This window comes from Echinops telfairi, unplaced genomic scaffold, assembly GCF_000313985.2.
Source record: "Echinops telfairi isolate 266 unplaced genomic scaffold, ASM31398v2 ScPeMD7_7420;HRSCAF=8458, whole genome shotgun sequence".
Classification (NCBI taxonomy): Eukaryota; Metazoa; Chordata; class Mammalia; order Afrosoricida; family Tenrecidae; genus Echinops; species Echinops telfairi.
Window position 1 is genome coordinate 50,015,878 of NW_022111320.1, and position 19,528 is coordinate 50,035,405.

The 19,528-nt window shown below is 62.4% G+C and overlaps 1 protein-coding gene across 1 annotated transcript in view; it reads right to left on the minus strand.

The window, feature by feature from the left end:
• COL7A1 (collagen type VII alpha 1 chain) overlaps window positions 1-19,528 on the minus strand; it is a 31,819-nt gene that overhangs the window by 8,968 nt on the left and 3,323 nt on the right. The window contains 76 exon segments of the mRNA XM_045297588.1: window positions 88-168; window positions 248-283; window positions 366-428; window positions 503-535; window positions 739-783; window positions 877-912; window positions 1,054-1,089; window positions 1,525-1,569; window positions 1,714-1,776; window positions 1,897-1,941; window positions 2,024-2,092; window positions 2,206-2,250; window positions 2,346-2,381; window positions 2,475-2,675; window positions 2,765-2,887; window positions 3,002-3,037; window positions 4,173-4,220; window positions 4,356-4,391; window positions 4,484-4,519; window positions 4,615-4,710; window positions 4,835-4,870; window positions 4,941-4,976; window positions 5,862-5,906; window positions 5,991-6,053; window positions 6,412-6,447; window positions 6,930-7,010; window positions 7,104-7,139; window positions 7,222-7,257; window positions 7,332-7,412; window positions 7,520-7,549; window positions 7,755-7,781; window positions 8,019-8,063; window positions 8,265-8,336; window positions 8,609-8,653; window positions 8,817-8,852; window positions 8,956-9,036; window positions 9,120-9,155; window positions 9,252-9,311; window positions 9,407-9,460; window positions 9,628-9,660; window positions 10,009-10,044; window positions 10,154-10,189; window positions 10,283-10,327; window positions 10,620-10,655; window positions 10,739-10,783; window positions 10,937-10,972; window positions 11,080-11,139; window positions 11,245-11,307; window positions 11,433-11,486; window positions 11,564-11,590; window positions 11,837-11,914; window positions 12,028-12,099; window positions 12,209-12,244; window positions 12,400-12,435; window positions 12,556-12,627; window positions 13,034-13,096; window positions 13,171-13,206; window positions 13,311-13,337; window positions 13,421-13,456; window positions 13,545-13,717; window positions 13,808-13,954; window positions 14,026-14,152; window positions 14,703-14,839; window positions 14,918-15,064; window positions 15,147-15,281; window positions 15,549-15,695; window positions 16,020-16,142; window positions 16,340-16,486; window positions 16,567-16,692; window positions 16,981-17,124; window positions 17,444-17,563; window positions 18,104-18,247; window positions 18,330-18,455; window positions 18,553-18,696; window positions 19,081-19,203; window positions 19,283-19,479. Of these exon segments, the coding sequence (XP_045153523.1) occupies window positions 88-168; window positions 248-283; window positions 366-428; window positions 503-535; window positions 739-783; window positions 877-912; window positions 1,054-1,089; window positions 1,525-1,569; window positions 1,714-1,776; window positions 1,897-1,941; window positions 2,024-2,092; window positions 2,206-2,250; window positions 2,346-2,381; window positions 2,475-2,675; window positions 2,765-2,887; window positions 3,002-3,037; window positions 4,173-4,220; window positions 4,356-4,391; window positions 4,484-4,519; window positions 4,615-4,710; window positions 4,835-4,870; window positions 4,941-4,976; window positions 5,862-5,906; window positions 5,991-6,053; window positions 6,412-6,447; window positions 6,930-7,010; window positions 7,104-7,139; window positions 7,222-7,257; window positions 7,332-7,412; window positions 7,520-7,549; window positions 7,755-7,781; window positions 8,019-8,063; window positions 8,265-8,336; window positions 8,609-8,653; window positions 8,817-8,852; window positions 8,956-9,036; window positions 9,120-9,155; window positions 9,252-9,311; window positions 9,407-9,460; window positions 9,628-9,660; window positions 10,009-10,044; window positions 10,154-10,189; window positions 10,283-10,327; window positions 10,620-10,655; window positions 10,739-10,783; window positions 10,937-10,972; window positions 11,080-11,139; window positions 11,245-11,307; window positions 11,433-11,486; window positions 11,564-11,590; window positions 11,837-11,914; window positions 12,028-12,099; window positions 12,209-12,244; window positions 12,400-12,435; window positions 12,556-12,627; window positions 13,034-13,096; window positions 13,171-13,206; window positions 13,311-13,337; window positions 13,421-13,456; window positions 13,545-13,717; window positions 13,808-13,954; window positions 14,026-14,152; window positions 14,703-14,839; window positions 14,918-15,064; window positions 15,147-15,281; window positions 15,549-15,695; window positions 16,020-16,142; window positions 16,340-16,486; window positions 16,567-16,692; window positions 16,981-17,124; window positions 17,444-17,563; window positions 18,104-18,247; window positions 18,330-18,455; window positions 18,553-18,696; window positions 19,081-19,203; window positions 19,283-19,479 (5,479 nt within the window).

Here is a 19,528-nt window from a genome sequence, read left to right on the forward strand (position 1 = left end):
CTCCTCCTCCTCCTCCTCCTCCTCCACCAACTCCTCCTCACACCCAGCGCCCCCAGCACAGCCCTGCAGCTAGCCCCTCAGACATACCTGCACACCAGGGGCTCCTCTCTCACCGTCCTTTCCACTGGTGCCATCTCGCCCTGGGGCTCCGGGCTTCCCCGTCTCCCCCTGCAGGAGAGGAGTGCTGTCAGAGACCTGTGTGCTGACCACGGATCCTTGTAGCCCACCACTGCTCCTCAGGACTCACCACTTGTCCGGGCAAGCCTGGTGCCCCCTGCGGGCCCTAAGGAAGAACAAGTCTGATGTGAGGAACAGGGGACCCAGGGGGCAGGAATGTGGGCAGAGGCCGGGAGGGACACACTCACCACCAGGCCTGAGGAGCCGGGGGGTCCTGGCAGTCCCACAGCCCCAGTAGGTCCAGGGAGGCCCTAAGGGGAGAAAAAGTTTAGAGCCACCCAACCCTCCACCCCCATGACCTTAACCCATGTGCCAGGCCACTTACCCGTCCTGGTGGTCCTGTCTCTCCGGGCTCCCCCTGCAAAAGTCCAGAGCTGCATGACCCCACTGGTGAACCAGAGACCACTGCCCACCGGCATGCACAGAGGGGTCACCCTGGAGTTCAGCCACAACCCAGAGCCCTGACTGCCACCACAGGAAGTTGGCAGATGTTGTTTGAGGTGCAGACAGGTCTCAAAGGAGCCTCCTGGGACCCACCTACCTGCACCTGGCTGCACTCACCTTCAGCCCAGAAGGTCCCTGGGGGCCAGCAGGCCCAGCGAGACCCTAGAGAAAAATGTCAAGGAGAGGGGTCAGAGTTGGTGGGGGTGTCTGGGCTCAGGGGGGACAATTCCACCCCTCCAGGCAGTTCTCACTCACTGGAGCACCAGGTGGGCCGGGGTCTCCATGGCCACCCTGTTGAGGAGAGAGAGAACCTAGCAAGCCTGCCGAGATTGGGCAGGGTCAGCCTCATGCCACCAGGGACACTGGGGCAACGCTGAGCACTAGAGGCTGGGGGCAAACGGGACAGGAAAGTGCGGGTTCTAGGGTACTCACCATAGGGCCAGGTGCTCCCCTCTCACCCTGCAGGCCCTAGAGAGAGAAGAGGATCGCTGAGTTCCAAACTAGGCCTCTTATGACTGTCCCCAACCTCTGGGACCTTGGGTAGGTCCCCACCCTCCCAGGCACCCACGGACCCAGGTCACCCAGGGGCCTGCACATGCCCAACGGGTGGTCCTTCACAGACAGCACCCACTACTGGCAGCTGGCACACAGTAAGCAGGGGAGAGGCTTAGTTCTTAAAGGTCACCATTCTCCAAAGGAGGCCCACTGACTGAGAAGGTTCTGTGTTGGACTATTCAGCACAAGGTCAGGAGTTCAAAGCCACCGGCCGCCCCAAGGGGAGGAGCAGCCTACACTGCCCTGAAAGGTCACTAGGAGTCAAGTCCACTAGAATAGCCTTGAGGGCAGTGAGTTTGGTCTTGGGTGTTGAGTCATCCTCCTCAGCCCGCCTGAGTCCCCACTCACCGGCTTCCCTTCAGGCCCAGCCACGCCGCGCTCTCCTGGGACACCCTAAAGAGAACAGGTTTAAGGCTCCTGCCCCCCCAAGCCCAGCTGCTCCTCCACTCAGCACTCCCCCGGCTGCAGAACGTGTCCTACACCGGGGGCAGTGAGAGCTGGGTCCCCGAGCTGTGTGCCGTGTGGGCAAGGACTCACCGGGCTGCCAGGGTGACCCCTCTCTCCAAGCTCTCCCCGATCTCCCTTGGTGCCCGGGACACCCTGCAAGTGGAGTGTGGTGCCTGAGCCCCAGTGCCTCCCATACACCCCTGTCTTCCCCACCCCACCCCTGCTGTGTCCCCAGAGATGAGGGGAAGCGTGGTGGCTGGCCGGCGACCTCACCCTGTCTCCTTTGGTGCCTCGGTCACCATCGTTGCCTGGCTCCCCCTGTGGGCACGAGATGTCAAGTCAGTCCCAGGCACCATGGCAGCCCCGCCCCCCTGCCCTGGGGTGGGTCCCACACGCTGACCTTAGTGCCTTTGAGGCCAGGGGGCCCTTGTTGTCCAAGGAGTCCAGGGCCGGGTTTGTCCACCGCCACCTGTAAGCAGGAAGACACAGAGTCCTCCCGGGGTCAGCTCTACAGAGGGCTCTGGGCTCAGAGACACGTGGGGGCTTCTGGGGCCCAAGCCAAGGAGGACAGCAGATACAGACCTTGGGGCCGGGGGGCCCAGGAGGGCCAGGAGGGCCGTCTCTGCCCTGCAGAAAATAAAGCAATGGGGTGACTGCCCCAGCCCCGCCTCCAGACAGCCCCCTTGAGTACCCAGGACCTCCGCCCACGTACTCACCCTTACCTGCTCTCCACGTTCACCTTTCTCTCCACGCTCGCCCTAGGGGGCCGACAGCAGGTACGGTCACATCCCTGGGGATGCCAGCCCCTCCTGACCCCATCCCTGGGCACTCCCTGGCCAGCCCCGGCTCACCCTCTCTCCTGGCCGGCCTGCTTCCCCCGAACTTCCAGCCCGGCCAGGAACTCCAGGAATCCCAGGCTTTCCAGGTTCCCCTGCAAGGCCAGCAGGCCCAGGGGAGCCCCTTTCCCCAAGAGCCAGACCTGGTGGTCCCTGAGGACCAGGGTCTCCACGATCACCCTTCATGCCTCGCTCTCCAGGAAAGCCTATGGGGCCCTGGGAGGGTGGGGGGAAGGAGGAGGAATACTGTTGGCATACAATCACACCCCAATGGGGCACAGCCAGTGGGCACCCCCGCCAGTCACCTCCTTGCCCAGGGGCCCCCGATCTCCTGGCTCCCCCTTGGGGCCACGCCGCCGCTCAACCCCAGATGGGAAGCTGCCGGAGCTCTCGTCCCAGATGTCCACGATCTCTCGCAGAGCAGACACCTGAGGGTTTCGGCAAGGGGTCAGAGGAACATGCGCCCCACTCCCTGGGTCCTGTGGGTGCTACGTGCACCGAAGGACACCCCCCTCCCTCATCTCAGGCCCTAAATAACTCACCTTGATGCCAACGGCCTCCAATGATCGCTCCACATTCTGGGGACACAGGTTGGGTGAGGAGCTGCCAGTGGGGGAGTAGCCCCCGGAAACCGATGACATGCCCCCTCCCCGGCTTCATGGCCAGACTGCCCTCTCTGGCAAGTCCCTGAGACCCAGCTTCCCCCAGGAGTGGACTTCCCCCAGGACAGTCATGGGACTGAGCACCCCAGGAAGGGCCCGGGAGGGGCTGATGGTAAGGGGATGGGGAAGCGCCAGTTTGGAGTCAAGAGCCGGTCTCAGGGCTCCACTTCAGCCAGTAGTGGACAGGCTATAAAGTGGATGATGACCAGCGGAGTGGGCACTCACTCCGGTCCTCGCCACAGAGATCTAGAGGGCAGCCCTGGTCTAGGGATTCAGCTCAGAGGCAGGGAGGACAAGGGAGATGGTCAACCCCAGGCTGGGGGAGGAAGTGGGGCCTGGGGGCCAGGTACATGCTGGGGAGGGACTGCGGTCAACACCAGGAACCAAAGTGAGTCTGGATTGAGACAGTAGGTGGGTTCCTCATTACCCAGGGGAAGAGGGGGGTGGGGAGCTAGCCCAGCGGGGACCAGAAGAAAGGGTTCTGAAATGACCATGGCCTTCTTAAGACGCTGGAATGATTCCGTCACCGTGTGTTGCGTGACGTGCACAGGTGACTCGGGACGCACACGGCAATCAGACGTTTCTGTGAACCGTGTGTGAGTCATCGCGTGCAGGGGTCTTGAGTGAGGCTGCCATTAGCAGGGCCGGCAGTTTGAAACCCCCAGCCACTCCACTGGAGACAGACGGGCTCTCTACTCCTGTCTGCCCATCTGCAGTGACTGTCTGGGCACCCCACAGCGGGCACCGTGAGTGAGTCAGCGCTGACTCACGGCAGTGTGTCTGGTCTGCGGGTTTACGGATTGTCGGCCGGGAAGCCAGTTTGCTCAGTGACCTCTCACCCAAAGAAACGGACCCTCGGGCAGTCCTAGTCTGTCCCCAGGGCTGCTCCTTTGAGTTGGCGTTGACTGACGGCAGTGGACTGGGGGTGTCTTTTCTAATGCCACTGTTTCCCTTATGCTTCTTCTAGTGCCAATGTATGGACTATGGACAGTAACACACTAATCTCCAATAAAGGGGCGCCGGGGGCAGGAGCCGGGCCGAGGTGACTCACCCCCAAGCTTCCAGGTTCTCCCCTCAGGCCACGCTCTCCAGGGAGGCCCTGTAGACACCCAAACAGATGGCAAGAGTCAAGCAGCTGGGATTCCTCGGCTGCTCAGGGGGCATGTGTGCACCTGTGCACAGGAGGCTGTGCCCTGATACACCAGGACGAGGGAGGAGGGTGGGGGACCCTTACCTGTTCTCCTTTGGGGCCACTCTCCCCACGGTCACCCTGAGAACAGAGAATCATCAGCCGTGTGGGGGAAATGCTTCCCAACCCTGATCAGCCTCCCATCGTCCCCCTAACCCCTCATACACACTCACCTTGGGGCCCGAGTTTCCTGGGACGCCGGGGAAACCCTGAGAAGGGACAGAAGGAAGGGGCCACACAGGTTCAGGACAGCCCAGAGGCCCCTGGCAGGCTCCCAAGCCCCTGCACTATGCTGGATACTCACCTGGCCAGGGGGGCCAACCTGCCCTGGGAGGCCTGGGGCGCCCTGGAGTCCAGGGCTACCCGGAGCTCCACGCTCACCTTTGGGGCCTTCGTAACCCTGTGGAGAATGGAGCAGGCCTCAGGACCCTGGGAGCCCAGGAAGAGGCAGGATCTCTCTCTCTCTCTCAGGGTTGGGAGGGAGTGGGAGTGGGGGTCAGGCTGCAGGGCAGTCCAGCACTTACATCTCTCCCTGGGGCACCTGAATCGCCTTTCTCTCCCTAAGGAAGACAGGGTGCATCAGAGCAGCCCCAGCCTGAGATCAGCAGACCCCGGGCAGAAGGGCCTTACCTTCCTCCCATCTTCTCCAGGGTCCCCGGCTTCTCCCTGTGGGCAGAGGACTCGCATCAGCTCACTCGCCTGAGTCTGCCTGCAAGTCTCTCTCTGTCTGTACCTTTGGCTCTGCGCCTCTTCGATACAGCACGTGGCCTGTGGCCTGGGGGAGTTTATCGGTGGGTGTGTCCCATGTCTGTCGAGCGAGTGGATGGCTCGCCTTAGCAGAGCACTATAGGGAGCCTCTGGCCTCCAGGGTTTCTAGCCAAATGACAGCTGTGTGCTTCCAGCTCAGGGAGCACCCTCACCTGTGCATACATGAGCCTATGCTCCTGGTGGGTGACTGTGTGTCTCAGGCCATGTGCACACCCTGGCACAGACGTAGATCTGCCTACATAGTCTAGACAGACGTCTGCATGTCCCCGGTGCCTGGAGAGTCATCTGTGTGTATGACCCTCTGCCTGCAAGGCTGTGGACTTCCGTGGGGATGAATGCATGGGTTGACCTGTGTCCCATCTCAGCCCAGGTCGTCCGGGGCTCCACGTCGGCGTCTTCACGCCTGTTTGTGAGTCTCGGCGGAGAAGACGGTCAACGCTGTCTCTGGGTGTTCCCTGCTGGGTCTCCAGGCCGGTGCGTCTGCAAGTCTTGACCTGCATCTGTAACACTCAGCCTGTACCTGTATCTGCGTAGGTTCATCCAGGCACAGGTCGGCACGTCCACCTTACTCACTGTGTGTCTGTCTGTAGGGCTGCCTGGGCACACCTGGAAGGGTGTCTCAGGACTGCCCCGCACGTCTGGGCCAGGCCTCAGGTGAGGTCACCATAAGGTGTGATTGTGTGTGTGTGATTGTGTGTGTGACATGCAAATCTGAACACCTGGGCAGTGTAGCCATGCTGGTGGGTGCCAGCGGGTTTTGCCACGGCTGCCCCAGACACTCACGTTTTTCCCATTCAGGCCAGGCTTGCCATCCTCGCCTGCTTTTCCCTGTGGGGACAGGTCAGAGGTCAGAGGTTGGAGTCGGAATAAGGGTAATCATGGGGCAAGAGGTTAAGTCCAGCCTGGACTCACCTGTGCTCCAGGAGGTCCAGGGGGGCCAAGTGGCCCCTGCTCTCCTCGGAGGCCCGGAAGCCCCTGGAAGAAGAAGTCTTTGCTATAACTGAGAAGGGGCCTGGGGCACACCCCCCTCCCGTGTGTGCAGAGACCCTCAGGACTAGGAAGGTCCCATTGAGACCCCTTGTGGCAGAGTGGACCCTTACCCAGACTCCCAAGGGAAGATTCTTCCAGAACCTGGGGGTCCTGCTAAATCCCCTCAAGACACAGCAGAGCAGAAGGGGGAACCTAACTGCCAGGGTCTGAGACCCCTCCCAAGGACGGGCTAAAGCCAATCCCCTGAGCTCTTGCTGGTGTCCTGACAATGGTGCCCTGGCGGAGCTGACCCCGGGACCCCTGAGCCTCCCTCTCCCCCTGCTGGAGAGCAACGTTCACTTACATCTCTTCCTGGGTCCCCAGCTTTGCCCGCGATTCCCTGAGGAGAAACGCAAAGTCAGGGAATTTGCCATGGCCCCGGGGACTCAGGGCCACTGCCCACACGGACAGGGTCATTCACAGCTGCGACAGCCTCTGAGCCAGGCCCACCATTGCGACCCTGTGTGTCAGGGCAGAGCAGTGCTCCACAGCATTTTCAGTGGTGGGTTGGGGGGCGCGGGCGTGGGCGGGGGAGTGGGTTGGCAGGTCTTTCTTCTGAGGAGCCCCGAGGGCTGGGCTTGAAGCTCCAAGCTTCGGTGCAGGTGGTAGTAGTCAAGGGCATGAACTGCTTCCACCACCCAGACCCCTAGCCCTGTGAACACTGGTTCCTGTGCCCCAGGGCCACCTCCCCCCGCCCACCAGGCAGGGCTCTGGAAGGAGACACACAGCTCCTGGTGGCCAAGAAAACCCCTGAAGCTGGGTTCTTGTGGGAAGGGGAGAGGGATAGGTACCCACAGGCAAGGGCCACCCAGACTGACTCACGTGCTGCCCGGGCGGGCCAGCGGCTCCGGGTTTCCCATCGAGCCCACTGCGGCCATCCAGCCCAGGAGGGCCCCGGTCCCCCTGAGGAGGACAGAGAGTGGTGAGTCCCTCCCCTCCGGCTGAGACAGACAGCTGAGCCCAGCCCACTCCCCCACAAGCCTCTTCAGCCCTCACCTTTTCACCCGCTGGGCCGCGGACCCCTGGGTCGCCCTGCAGGGAACAAGGTTGGAGGAGAGGTAGGAGCAAGGTGGGAGGGGAAGGCTGATGAGGCGCAGGGCATCCCCCCACTCACCTGTGGGCCCAGGAGCCCCCGAAGTCCACTGACGCCCTAAAAACAGGGAGAGGAAGGGGTCAGAGAAGCTTCCCCAGGCCCCCACTGCCCTTAGGCCTGGCTGTACTCACCCTTTCCCCAGGGGCCCCCGGGGGTCCGGGGTCACCCTTGGGTCCTCGAGGACCCTCCTGTCCAGGGTCTCCAGGCTCTCCCTGCCGCAGAGACAAGCACAGTGAGGGACCAGCCCTGGGCCAGGGGCACCCAGAGGCAGAGCCTGTCACCAGGGGCTCAGCTTCCCTCCACCTGCTGACCCTCATACCTTCTCTCTGGCTCCAGGCCCTGTGTCTACCTGTGAGGAGGATGACCAGTGAGCAGAGGGGCTCAGCAGGAGGGGACGGGCAGGCAGGCGGGGAGAGGGGGTCAGTAGGGATTGACAGAGGTGTGGGAGGGGTGGCAGTGGGGGAAGGAACCAGAGGACATAGTATAGTGCCAACAGGGGCCAACAGGGAGATGGCAGCGGTTGACCAGAGTACCAGACCCAGCTACACCCTTACCAGATGTCCAGGGGGTCCTGGGGGACCCTGAGAAAGAAAATGATTATGGTCAACAGGGACCCAAGGTCCCAGATCATGGCTTGAGTTTGTCCCTAGATGCCACTCTGGCCCTGAGTCCCTACAGAATCCCAAAGGCAGGTCTCGCAGGTAGGCCGGCCTAGGAGGGCACCCGTTGGATCTCTGGGCCACGTGGGGTGCTGGTCAGGACCATGGCCACAGCACCAGTGAAGGCTCCATCCCTCCCGGCCCCCCGCCCGAACTCACTGGCTCCCCGCGGTCTCCCTTGGGTCCAGAAGGTCCAGGGCTGCCCTGCAGAAAATCAGAGGTCACTCAGTGGGGGACAGCAATTTGGGGGAGCTTTGGAGCACCATAAGGACTCATGGGGTTCTGCTGGTCTCTGGGGGCTGTCTGAAGTGGTCGCAGGAAGTGAGGATGAGGATTTTTTGGCATGGCAGGCAGGATGGCAGGGTTGGAGAGGTTGAGGTTGAGGGGTCAGAGGGCGGGACTCACATTCCGTCCATCCTCTCCAGGATCTCCCTGGTCCCCTTTATCCCCTGCAGGCCCCCTCACTCCGGGGATCCCCTGGGAAGAGCAATCTTGTCTGAGATGTGCCTCCCCAGCACATTTTGCAGGCTTCCCCGTCAACCCCAAATTGCCCCCCACCACCCCAGCCCCCAGATGTCTCATCCCTCTCAAAATCCATGCCAGATTTTCCCACCAGCCCATGCCCCTCTGCAGGGTCCCCCCCATCACCACCCCACCCTCTACACTCTCCCATCATACACCTCCGTCCACTCTCTACAGGTCCTCCCATCAACCCCCTCTTGTCCCCACCAACTGGACAAGCCACTCACCCGAAGGCCACGCTCTCCGGCTTTTCCTGGCAAGCCCGGGTCCCCCTGGAGACAGAGAGCCAGGACTTAGGATCAGAGCAAGTCGGAGAGCGGGGCAGAGAAAGGGCTGAGCACAGGCTGGGCAGGGGGCAGAGGGGTGGCCTCGATGACCCCCTAGCCCATCAGGAGGACAGGGAAAGGTCCAAAGCCACAGCAAGGAAAGTCTCACCTGAGGGCCCTCGTCACCTTTCTCTCCAACTTCGCCCTGTGAGACAGGAGCATCAGTCACGGCCGCAAGACCCCCAGTGGTGCGAACTACACCCCTACCCATGTCTCATGACTACCCCCGCCCCCGTCAGGGAACTTACATCTCGTCCTCGGGGGCCAACAGGTCCAGGGGACCCAGTCCGCCCAGGGTCTCCCTTCTCTCCAGAAGGCCCCGAGTCACCCTGTGGAGGAGGCAGGAGTGAGGTGATACAGGATACACCCCGAAGCCTGGAGGTTGTGCATAAGCCAGGTCCCAGCTACTTACCGGGGGCCCTGCTCTCCCGGTGAGGCCGATGGGACCCTGGAAGAGGTGGGGAAGGGGGGCAGGACTGCATCAGGGCTCCCAGTGCCCTGTCTGGGCCACCTCTGTCTTACCTCCATCCCTCCCTGTACGCACCCGGTCTCCAGGGTCCCCCTTGGGGCCAGGGTCTCCAGGAAGAACCAACCCTGGTGGTCCCTGTGAAGAAAAGGATCAGAAGCCAGGATGGCTGCCACCCAGACAGCCCCCTCCTCCTCATGTCCCCTCCTTCCCCCAGTGCCCCTCTCACTCACCCGCTCCCCTTTGACTCCAGCAGGTCCTCTGAGCCCAATGGGCCCCACTTCTCCCTGGAGTTGCAAAGACCATCAGCTTCAGTCCTGCTGGCCTCCGGAGACACCCCCACCCCCCACCCCCGGCCCAACAGCCCAGCAATCCCCCTGAGCTCCAGGGCCCACCACAGGCAGGTCCTCTGACCTCAACCCAGACCCTGCAGCTCTCACCACCCCAGACTTACCTTCTCCCCTTTGGCTCCAGCACCCGTAGGCCCCTGCAAACAAATAAGGCAGGCCCAGGTTGGTCCTATCTGGGGGTGGGGGTGGGGCACAGGACCACAGCCTGGGCTGGAATTGGGAACTAGGAGTCACCAAGCTTGACTCGCAGGGCACAGGCAGGGGCTATGGGAAATGGGGCCCAGGCCCTGTATGGGGGCCCAGGCCCATCACAGGGCCAGAACCCAGAGTCGGGAGGCAGGTTATAAGATACAGAGAGCCTCTGCGGGCGCTCTGAGCTGCCCAGGGTCTCAGGGTGTCTGCGGGGTCCCAGTCGGAGAGGAGCTGGCAGGTACATCAGTGCTCCAGTGCTCACGCTGTGCTTGAATCCCCCCCTCTGCACCTACCAACACTGCAGGGTCCCCAGGGGGACCAGGCTCCCCCTGCAGAGAGAGGAAAGAGGAAAGATGAGTCAGAGGCCCACCCAGGAACCCAGGGTCTCCCCTGCCACGTCCCTGGCGCCAGGGCGCTGGCCTTCAGACGGGGACTCACCTTCTCTCCTCGGCGGCCAATAGGTCCTGGTAGGCCCTGTGCACAGAGAAAGCATGAGCCCAGAGGGCTGGGGGAGGGGAGGGGCACGGGAAGGCCCTGCTCCTGGTCCCCCCACCTTCACAGACTCACCTCAGGACCCTCTGGTCCGGGCCGCCCTGCAGCCCCCGGCAGCCCCTGGGTGAGAGAACCACATGCTGATCCAAGTGACGGAGGGTGGGGATGATGGGGAACCAGGGAAGTGGGGTGGGCCCTCTAGAGTCAGAATTTAGCTCAGGAGGTCCAACTCAGTAGGAGGTCAAGGCCAGGTCAGGGGGGTTAGAAGTTAGGCCCCCGGTGCAGAGATTGGGTGTCATATAGAGAGATGGAGGAGCACCAGAGCGGGGAGGGTCCCGGCGCAGAAATCAGAACCCAAAGGGGACCTGAGTCCAAGTCAGCGGACACTGGCATTGGGGGTCAGTGGGCTCACCTGGGGCCCCACTGGTCCAGGGGATCCGCGTTCACCCTGATGGAGCAAAAAGGGTCAGAGCTGAATCCAATCCTGACCATCCAAGGCCCTGACCCCCTGCACTTCCCAGGCCACACTACCTTTTCTCCGGATTCACCCACGTCCCCTGTCAGCCCCTGATCACCCTGAGGAGAGATGGGCCAACCATCAAATCCCGGACAAGGCATCTCAAGCCAAACATGCCATCAACAGCGCAGAAATGGTGAACTTGGGTCCAGAAAGAACTTGAACCTCCTAGCCAAGTACCCCCACCCACTACCACTACCAATGGCACTCACTTTGGGGCCCACATCTCCAGGAGGTCCTCGTGGGCCCTGCAAGGGATAACACAGAGGGGGTTACAGAGCAAGGGGGTTGATGGTTGGGGGTGTTGGGGACAGGTCTGCTCACGACACACAGAATTCCAGGACCCCAAACTCACCCGCTGACCTGGGGTTCCAGGTTGTCCTGGGAGGCCTGGGGCCCCGTCCTCACAGTCCCCCTAAAGGAGAAACATATGAATGAGAAGGCCAGGGGAGGCCCTGCTCCCCAATACCCAGGGACCCCTCAACTCAGAACTAGAACCCTGAGAGGCCAGGTCTTCTACCTTCTCTCCTTTCTCTCCAGAGGGGCCCGCTGGGCCTTGAGGTCCAGGGCTTCCAGGGAGGCCCTAGGAGGAAGTGAGCCAACGTGAGCATCCACTCACCACCCCAGCTGAGCCCATGACCCCTCTCCCTACACGCCTGAATGCACGCTAAGCCCCAGGCCCCACAGCTAAGCCTCAGACCCCCTCACCGGCAGTCCCGGATCCCCTATAGCAGTGCCACCATGCCCTGGTCCAGGAGGCCCCTGGAGAGAACAAGAAGTCAGGAGAGAGACAGGGACCATACCCCAACCCCAACCCCAGCCCACCTTGTCCCACTTACCCGTTCCCCACGATCACCTTTGTCCCCCTGCAAGACAGACCATGACTCCATGACCCCGGGGCACACCTCCCCAAGATAACAGGAGGGATGAGAGGTCACAGGGTCAAATTGGGTTCTGGGGACCCTCAGGGAATGGAGGAGAGAGGGAGGGAGGGGGTCAAAGGGCCATGGGGGCTCCAGGTAAGGAGCAGGAGTTGGGGAGTTCCCACGGGGTTCACCAGGTCACTGGGTCACATAGAAGTCAAGAGACCACCCAGGGAGTCTTGCTGTCACCTTCAATGATGTCCCAGGAAGTCCTGGGGGCCCACGGGGGCCCGGATCCCCCAATGGGCCTCGAGGTCCAGGGGGACCCTGGTGGAGGAGACAAGGTGTAAGATACAAGCCCCTAGGGTCTTCTTCACCCTTGCCTCATGTGGATGGTTTCCAAACCCCACAGCAGCTCCACTGCACACCCTGGCACTGACCGGTAGGCCGAGGTCTCCTTTCTGTCCAGGAAGCCCCGGGCCCTCGCCTCCAGTCACACGTCCAGGCTCCCCCTGCAGGGACAGAGAGCAGTGGGCAGAGTCCAGGCGTGGTGGCACTGAGGGGAGGCTACCCAGCTTCTTCCCTAGAGCACCCTGGGCCACTCCCTTTCCCTTCACCTACCGGCTCCCCTTTCGGGCCTCGGGGCCCTCGATCTCCCTGGAGACAAAACAGAGCAGAGAGTGGTGCTTGAGTGGCATGAGTCCCAGGGAGGCCCCTCCTCGGTCAGTAATGCCCTATCCCTGAGGTTCCCCACCCCACAGAAGAAGGAAAAAAAAATCTGGGGGAGAGGGCCAGATGGGGGAGGCACCTACCGTCTCTCCGCGAGGGCCAGGCCACCCTGGGGAACCCTGTCATCAGGAGAGGTCACCATCAGAACCACCTCCCCCCGACGCCCACTCAGGTGGTGCATCTCCCTTAGTGGAAGCCATGAGCACACCACAGGACCCACCGAGGCAAGGCTGGCTCACCTTTGGGCCTGGGGTCCCGGGAGGCCCAGCGCGGCCAGGGCTGCCTGGAGGCCCATCCACTCCAGGGAGGCCCTAAGGAGGCAATGAGGTCAGGGCAAGTGTACTGGGGGAGCCCAGAACGTTCATCCCGACTCCTCGCCCCACAGGGCCTGAGGGTTGTCAGGGATGATCCCATGGGGCCAAGAAGTGGCCACTGGGAACGATGGAACCCAGTCACAGGCCCAAGAACAGTGATGAGGGCGACGGGCTGTTACTCTTCCTCCGGGACAGGCAGCCTCCACCCGGGCCCTCCGGGGGGCTGTGCAGTCCCACCCCACCCCAGTCGTCTGGAACATCTCTGATGTGGGCTATAATTTCCCCCCTTGGGCTTCTAGGAACACCCTGTCATTTTAACTCTGTTTTTCCCTTCTCTCTTCTAAAACCCTGGGGAAACCTTAAGCAGCATCTCCGGGGGAAGCACCCCAGTCCCCACACTCACCCTCTCTCCTTGTGCAATGGTGCTTCCGGGGGGTCCCCGGGGCCCTGGGGCACCAGCCCTGCCCTGGAGGCAGAGAGCAGGTAAGAGGGGAGTGAGCCAGGCTGGACATAAGAGGACGCATGGGGAGAGGCACTTACCGGGAGACCAGGGGACCCAGCGTGTCCTGTCAGGCCCTAGGAAGAGTGACCCAGTGAGGCCTGAGCCGTCAGCACCCCCCATTCCCCCGCCTCCCGCTGACTACCCTCCCATTCTCTCAGCCCCCACGGGGAACACTCACAATCTCACCAGGCTCGCCCTTCTGGCCCTAGGGAAACAGGAACAGATGAGGCTCCGGGCCGGCTGGAGAGCCAACTCGGCCCTCACCTTCTCTCAGCCCCGGGTGCTTACCTTGGGACACTGAACCGTGCAAGGTCCTGGCTGTGGCTGTGGACAGAGGGTCTCGGTGATGTCAGACATGTTTACCGAGAGGCCCCAGATTCCCTCCTAGTCCCCCCAGAGGTCTCTTCCAAACCTGTGTGCCTGATGCTGCCTGGCACAGGGCTGCTGCCAGCCCACTGACAGCCCGGTCCAGACTCGGGCCATCATCCACAGCAAAGAAAGTCTGTGCAGGGTCCGTGGCTGGCACCAAGCGACGCAGCTGCTCAGGGTCAGCTCCTGCCAGGCCCAGGATCATCACGCTGAGCCCTAAGAAGCATGTCCAGGAGTAGCTGGTGTGAGGACCCCACCGCGCCATCTCCGCCTGCCAACCCTCTTCCCGCCAGCCACACTCCTCACCAGCAGCCTGGGCCTCACGGATGGGACCAAAGATGTCGCCTCTCAGGGGTTCATCCACCAGCAGAACCATCACCCCAGGGGCATGCCGGCGGCGCCCGGGAGCGTCCGGTGCCAACAGGTGCCTCTGAGTTGTCACCACGGTGGCGCCTGGGGGGAAAGCCTGTCAGAACCCCCCACTTCGAGCTTCCCAGGGGGACGCCCTGGGAGCCCAGGCTCACCCAGATTGTTCCCGCTGGGGTCTACATAGGGGATGTCACGGATCTTCTGCAAGATGGTTCCAAGATCATGGGAACCGTTCAGCGGGAACAGTGGGGAAGGCCGGTGACTATAGGACAGGAGGCCAACCTGGTGGGAAGAGAGAGATGCTGGTGAGAGGGACAGGTAGAGGAGGGGTGTGGGCCACAGAGCCCAGGGCAGTGACACCATAAGGTGGGAGCTAGAGAGGGTGGAGGTGATAGAACAGGGATGGGGGAGACATAGAGCTGAGTGTTGAATAAATCTACGCGATTTAAAAAAGCAAAAAACCCTCAAACTCTCTGCCATCGAGTTAATTCTAGCTCTTAGCAACCCTATAGGACAGAGTAGAACTGCCCCCTGTGGTTTCCCAAGTCAGTAACTGTTGATGGGAGCAGAAAGCCTCATCTTTCACCCAAAGTGCGCTTGGTGGATTTGAACTGCTGTCCTTGTGGCTAGCAGCCCCATGCGTAACCTACTAGGCATGTCACCAGGGCTCCCTAGCCTAAACTACATAGGGATCAGCCAAGACAGCAAGACAGGGAGCCAAGGAGCTCTGGCCTAGGAGACTAGAGTTGGTGGGAGAGGTGGGATGAGGTGGAGCTGGTGTGGCCTATGGGCAAGGGTGGCAGAGGTTTGGACTGCCTCTCTAGGACCAAACCTGGACCGCCTGAGGCCCCAGGGGCCCGAGTGCAGACACCAGACGCTCCAGAGCCCTCTTGATGGCCTCCGAGCGGTGAGCATTGTCCCGAGTGGCATGCACCACGAACACCACGTCCATGAAGCCCTGGGGGCACCCTGCAGGAAGCAGCTGAGTCGCCAACATGCTCAGCCCATCCAGTCACACCCTGAGGGCCCACCCAGATGCCCACCAACCTGGGTGGTGTGTGACAGAGGCCTCTGGGCCCCGCACGCCGTCCTGGATGGGTGTCAGGGAGAAGACGTAGGAGACACCAGGCTCCAGGCCAGTCACCCGCTGGGAGTTTGAGACTCCCGGCAGTGTCTGCGGGGTCCCGGGCACCTCTGCAGGGGACAGAGCTTTGTTAAACAGTAGCCCTCCACGGGGCCCCAAATGCCAGCCCACGCAGCCTGGCCTCCCCCTCACCTTGACCAAGGTCTCTGAGTGGTCGCCAGGACAAAATGTAGCTGGATGCCCTGGACACCGGGGTCCAGGCCAGGGTCACGGAGTCTATTGAGGCTCCCACCACCCGCAGGTCAGTCCTTGGGACTTGAGGTAACTCTGAAGGGGAAATCAAGGGTCAGGGGTCAGAGGCAAAGTCTTGGTGCCCTTTGAAGAACTGGGTTATCTTCATGAAGGCAATGTTGGGGTGGGGGTGCTGGGGCCAGCCTGGCACTGGGGGTGGTAGGGAGGCCACAGCAGGAGTTGCTCAAGGTCAACTGTCCAGAAAACCAGGGTGGGTAATCCGTGGGGGAGACTACACCAAGGCAGAGAGGTCACACCAAGGTGGGGAAGGTCACACCAACAGGATGGGTCCTGTGAGCTCACCAGTGTGCGCAGTCACCTCAGTGGGGGGCCCTTCTCCAGCTGGCCCCAGGACGCTTAGCCACACATGGTACAGTGTCCCTGGTTCCAGTCCATCCAAGTGGTAGCTGCTGGACTCAGGGCCCAGCTGCTGGACCTGCTGCTGGCCACCTGGGGTAGGTGTGGGGAGGGGAAGGGGGGAGGAGCAAGAGGATGGGGTCAAGGGAGCAGCAGATGCTACCAAGCACACTCATGACCCCACCCACTTCACTGACTGCTTGTGGGGGCCATGTACTCTCCTGCCCACCTCTAGACTGATCCCCTCCAATCTTCTGATCCTGTCTCCCATCGATCAGTGACTGATTCCTCAGCCGATGACTGGCAGGCCCCACCCACCCTCATTGACCCCCCTCACCAAGCCCTCTGCCCCACTGACCATTCCCCTACATCCTGGATGCCATCAGTCCGGGATGCCCTACCCAGGGCCCCTCTTACCCTCAGGTCCCCAGCGCAGGAGGTAGCCGAGAGCCCCAGGCACCGGCTCCCAGCGCAGCCTCAAAGAGTGCTCTCCGCGCTGCACGACCCACAGGGTCCTCAGGGCGGGGGGCGCCTCAGGGGCTGCAGAGAACACGGGGACTCAGGAGGGCCCCGCCCCCACAGCCCAATCCTAGCTGTCACGGTCCCAAGCAGCCCCTCTGCAAGCCCAGGCGTTTGGCACCCTCCTCGGACCCCCGAGGGCTCACACTACCCATCTAGGGTCCCCCGATCTAGTCCCATGCACAAGCCCTGGTCCCAAACCGTCTGGGACAGCCTACGTGTGGTGACGACGACGGAGACGGGCGCGCCCTCGCGATCCCCAACCAGCGCAGTTACGCGCACCGAGTAGCTGACGCCGCCTTCCAGGCCCCGGATCTCCGCAGAGTCCACGTTTCCCGGCAGTAGCTGCTCTTGCGTGGGGCCACCTGACCAGGAGAGCGAGTGGTAAGAGCCAGGAGTGACTTGCCAGAAAGGACAAGGGGGTGGCGGGCGCCAGCAAGCATACCCTCACTCCGGCCCCAGGACAGTCTGTAGTGTGTGGCTCCGTCGACGCCCACCCAGGTGACCCGCAAGACGTCACTGGACGCGTTGAGGATCTGCAGGTTGGAGACCCTGCCCACGGGTTCAGGGGCTGGAGGCAGAGGCAGGGTGAGGGGTCAGCTCCAAGAGAAGAGGGTGGCAGCAGCATCGGTCAGCACGTGGTTAGTGTAATCAGGGGCCAGTGCAGGCACCCCCTGAGAAGGAGTGGGCAGTGTGGGGATGCGGAGGTCAGAGGTCACTGTGCATGGGCATTTACTCAGTGTGGGGCTGCCCAGCAGGGCTGGGCAGTCACAGGAATGGGTGGCTGGCACCGTGGGAATACACGGCAGGACCTGGGGCCTGATGAGGCCTGGCTAGCAGCATGCCAGGATCCACTCACCGGTCCTAACAACCACAGAGGCAGGAGCCCCATCCACGCCAGCCACGTGGGCCCGCACATGCACTGTGTACTCGCTGTCTGGCTTCAGCCCGTCCAGCTCGGCCACCGTGTCTTCCCCGGAGACCAACTGGGACCTCTCAGGACCTGGGGCGGGGACGGGGCAGTTTCAGGACACTGCCCCCACCCCCACCCCCGGATCATAGTGAGGCTGTGCACCCAGGGGGTCTGTACAACTCCGCCCAATTTCAAGATGAATAGATGTTGGCGGTGGGTGTCTATGGACAGAAATGCCCCCCCTACCCCCTTCCCCATCTCAGCTGTCATTCGAGCCTTGCCCCGTCTGGTGCCCCCTTGGACTTGAGCCCTGGAGCAAGGGTGCCCCCTCCCCTTGCTACACCCCTGAAGCTGCCTCCGTTCCAGCCAGCTCTGTCTCCCCTGACCCTCCAAAGCCCCTGGTCCCCACCATGCCCTGAGCGCCAGGAGATCCGGTATCCAGTGGCCCCAGGAACTCTGGTCCAGTTGATGGTGACAGATGAGCTGCCTGTCTGAGTCACGTGGATGGTCCTTACTGGGCCCAGTGGTTCTGGGGAGAAAGGTAGTGGGGGAGAAAGTCTGATGGAGGAGGCGGTGGCGGGGTCTAGCAGGAGAGGAAGTAGAAGTGGGGGGAGGTAGTGAGGGTCATGTGAGAAGGAAGGGCAGTGGGAGTCTAACAGGAGTGGGGGTTCTGACAGATGAGGGAGTGGGGATCTAAGGAACCGCAGGGTCTGACAGGGGCGGTCAGGGGATCTGATGGAGGTCAGGGGATCTGATGGAGATCTTAGGAGGCGGGGATGGGTCTGAGAAAGGAGAGAGATAAGTGTGAGAGGAGAGGCAGGGAGGGGGCCAGTAGAAAAGGCAGCAATGGTCAGAGAGACTGGCATTCTGAGGGGGGGGGATGATGGGAATCTGAGGTGAGGGGCTTCAGAAGAGGCAAGGGAGACTGAAGTGGAAGCAGGGGCTTCCAGGGAGGAGGCTGTTGGAATCTGAAGGGGAGACTGGAGTTCTGGGGAGAAGCAGGGCCCTCAGCTGGGAGGCATGGGGTCTGAAGGGGCACTGGAGGCGGAGAGCCTGGTCAGACCCTGACCAGTTTGAGCCACAATGGTCACTGGGGAGCCTTCTTCTCTCCCACGCAGAGCCGACACGGCCACTTGGTAGGAGGTCCCAGGCCGTAGCCCTGTGATGTCTGTGATGGTAGAGTCTGCTGACAGTATCTGGCTGTACGTCTGATCTAGAGGCAGAGGGGCAAGTTGGCCTGGGTCCCCTCGGTCCTTATACCCTAACGACTCCCCCCACCACACACACATACTGACCACTGCCGGTCCTCCAGCTGACTCGAAATCCACTGGCTCCTGGCACAGGTCCCCAGGCCACCCTCACTCGTGTGGCATCTGACGCCACAACCCGCAGCCCTGGGACGGCAAGCGTGGTCTCGGGCTCTGGGATTCAAGTGAGGCAAAGACGGGCGTCAGGAGCAGGAACAGAGCAGGCCAGGCAGCTGCCCACCCCCCACCCCAGTCTCCGTGCAGTGCTCACCGCGGCGCACAGTGAGGACACTGGCATCACCCTCTCGGGTGCCCACTCGAGCAGACACCCGCACGGTATAGCTGAGCCCCGCCCGGACGTCATCCAAGTCGAAGTTCGTCTGACTCCGGGGAAGCACCAGTGTCCTCTCAACCCCTGAGGGACAAGGCAGGGGCGGGTGGGCATGGCTTAGGGATGCCCAGGGACTTAGGATGCCAGGGCTCAGTGAGAGGCAGGGGTGCAGGCTGATGATGGTGGTCGGTAGGGATCTGGGGGCAGTGAGGTCCGTGAGAAATGGGACGCAGGATGACCAGGGTCACAGGTGGACAAGAACACAGGGTGGCAGCGGTCAGTCCCAGGCACACGACAGCAACAGAGGGTGACACGGCGGAGGACAGGAAGTCACGGGGCCATCTTGGCTCAGTGCCATCTTGCGAGGTGAGAGGTAGGAAGAAGGGGTGGAGGCCCCAGGAGTGGAAGGGCAGGTGAGGGTGCACTCAGACCAACGCTGGAAGGGGTGGTGCTGGAAGGTCCCCTCACCCTGGATGCTGCGCACAGTGATCCGGTACTCGGTGGCCCCGGGCACAGGACTCCAAGACACCCGCACTCGTTGCCCAGGCAACTCGATCGCTTGTAGGTCTGTCACCGGGCCCACGGGCAGCTCTGGTTGGAGGGCACGAGGTGAGAGGCGGCCTGGAGCCCCGGGCGCTTCCCCGGCTTTCCGCGGCTAGCCCCACCAAGCCCTCACCAGTGGGGACCACAGCCGCGGGCGTGGCCACCTCTCGGCCCTCCAGCAGGGTGTAGAGCGTGAGGCGGTACTCCGTGCCCGGCTGCAGCCCCTCCAGCTTGTAGCTGCTCACGTCAGCAGGAAGCCCCACCTTATTGGGCGGCTCTAAACCTAGAGGGCCGGCGCAGTCAGGTCAGCTGAGGCCCCGCCTCCTGCCCGCCACCCCCCACCCCCACCCCCACCCCCACCCCCACCCATCGC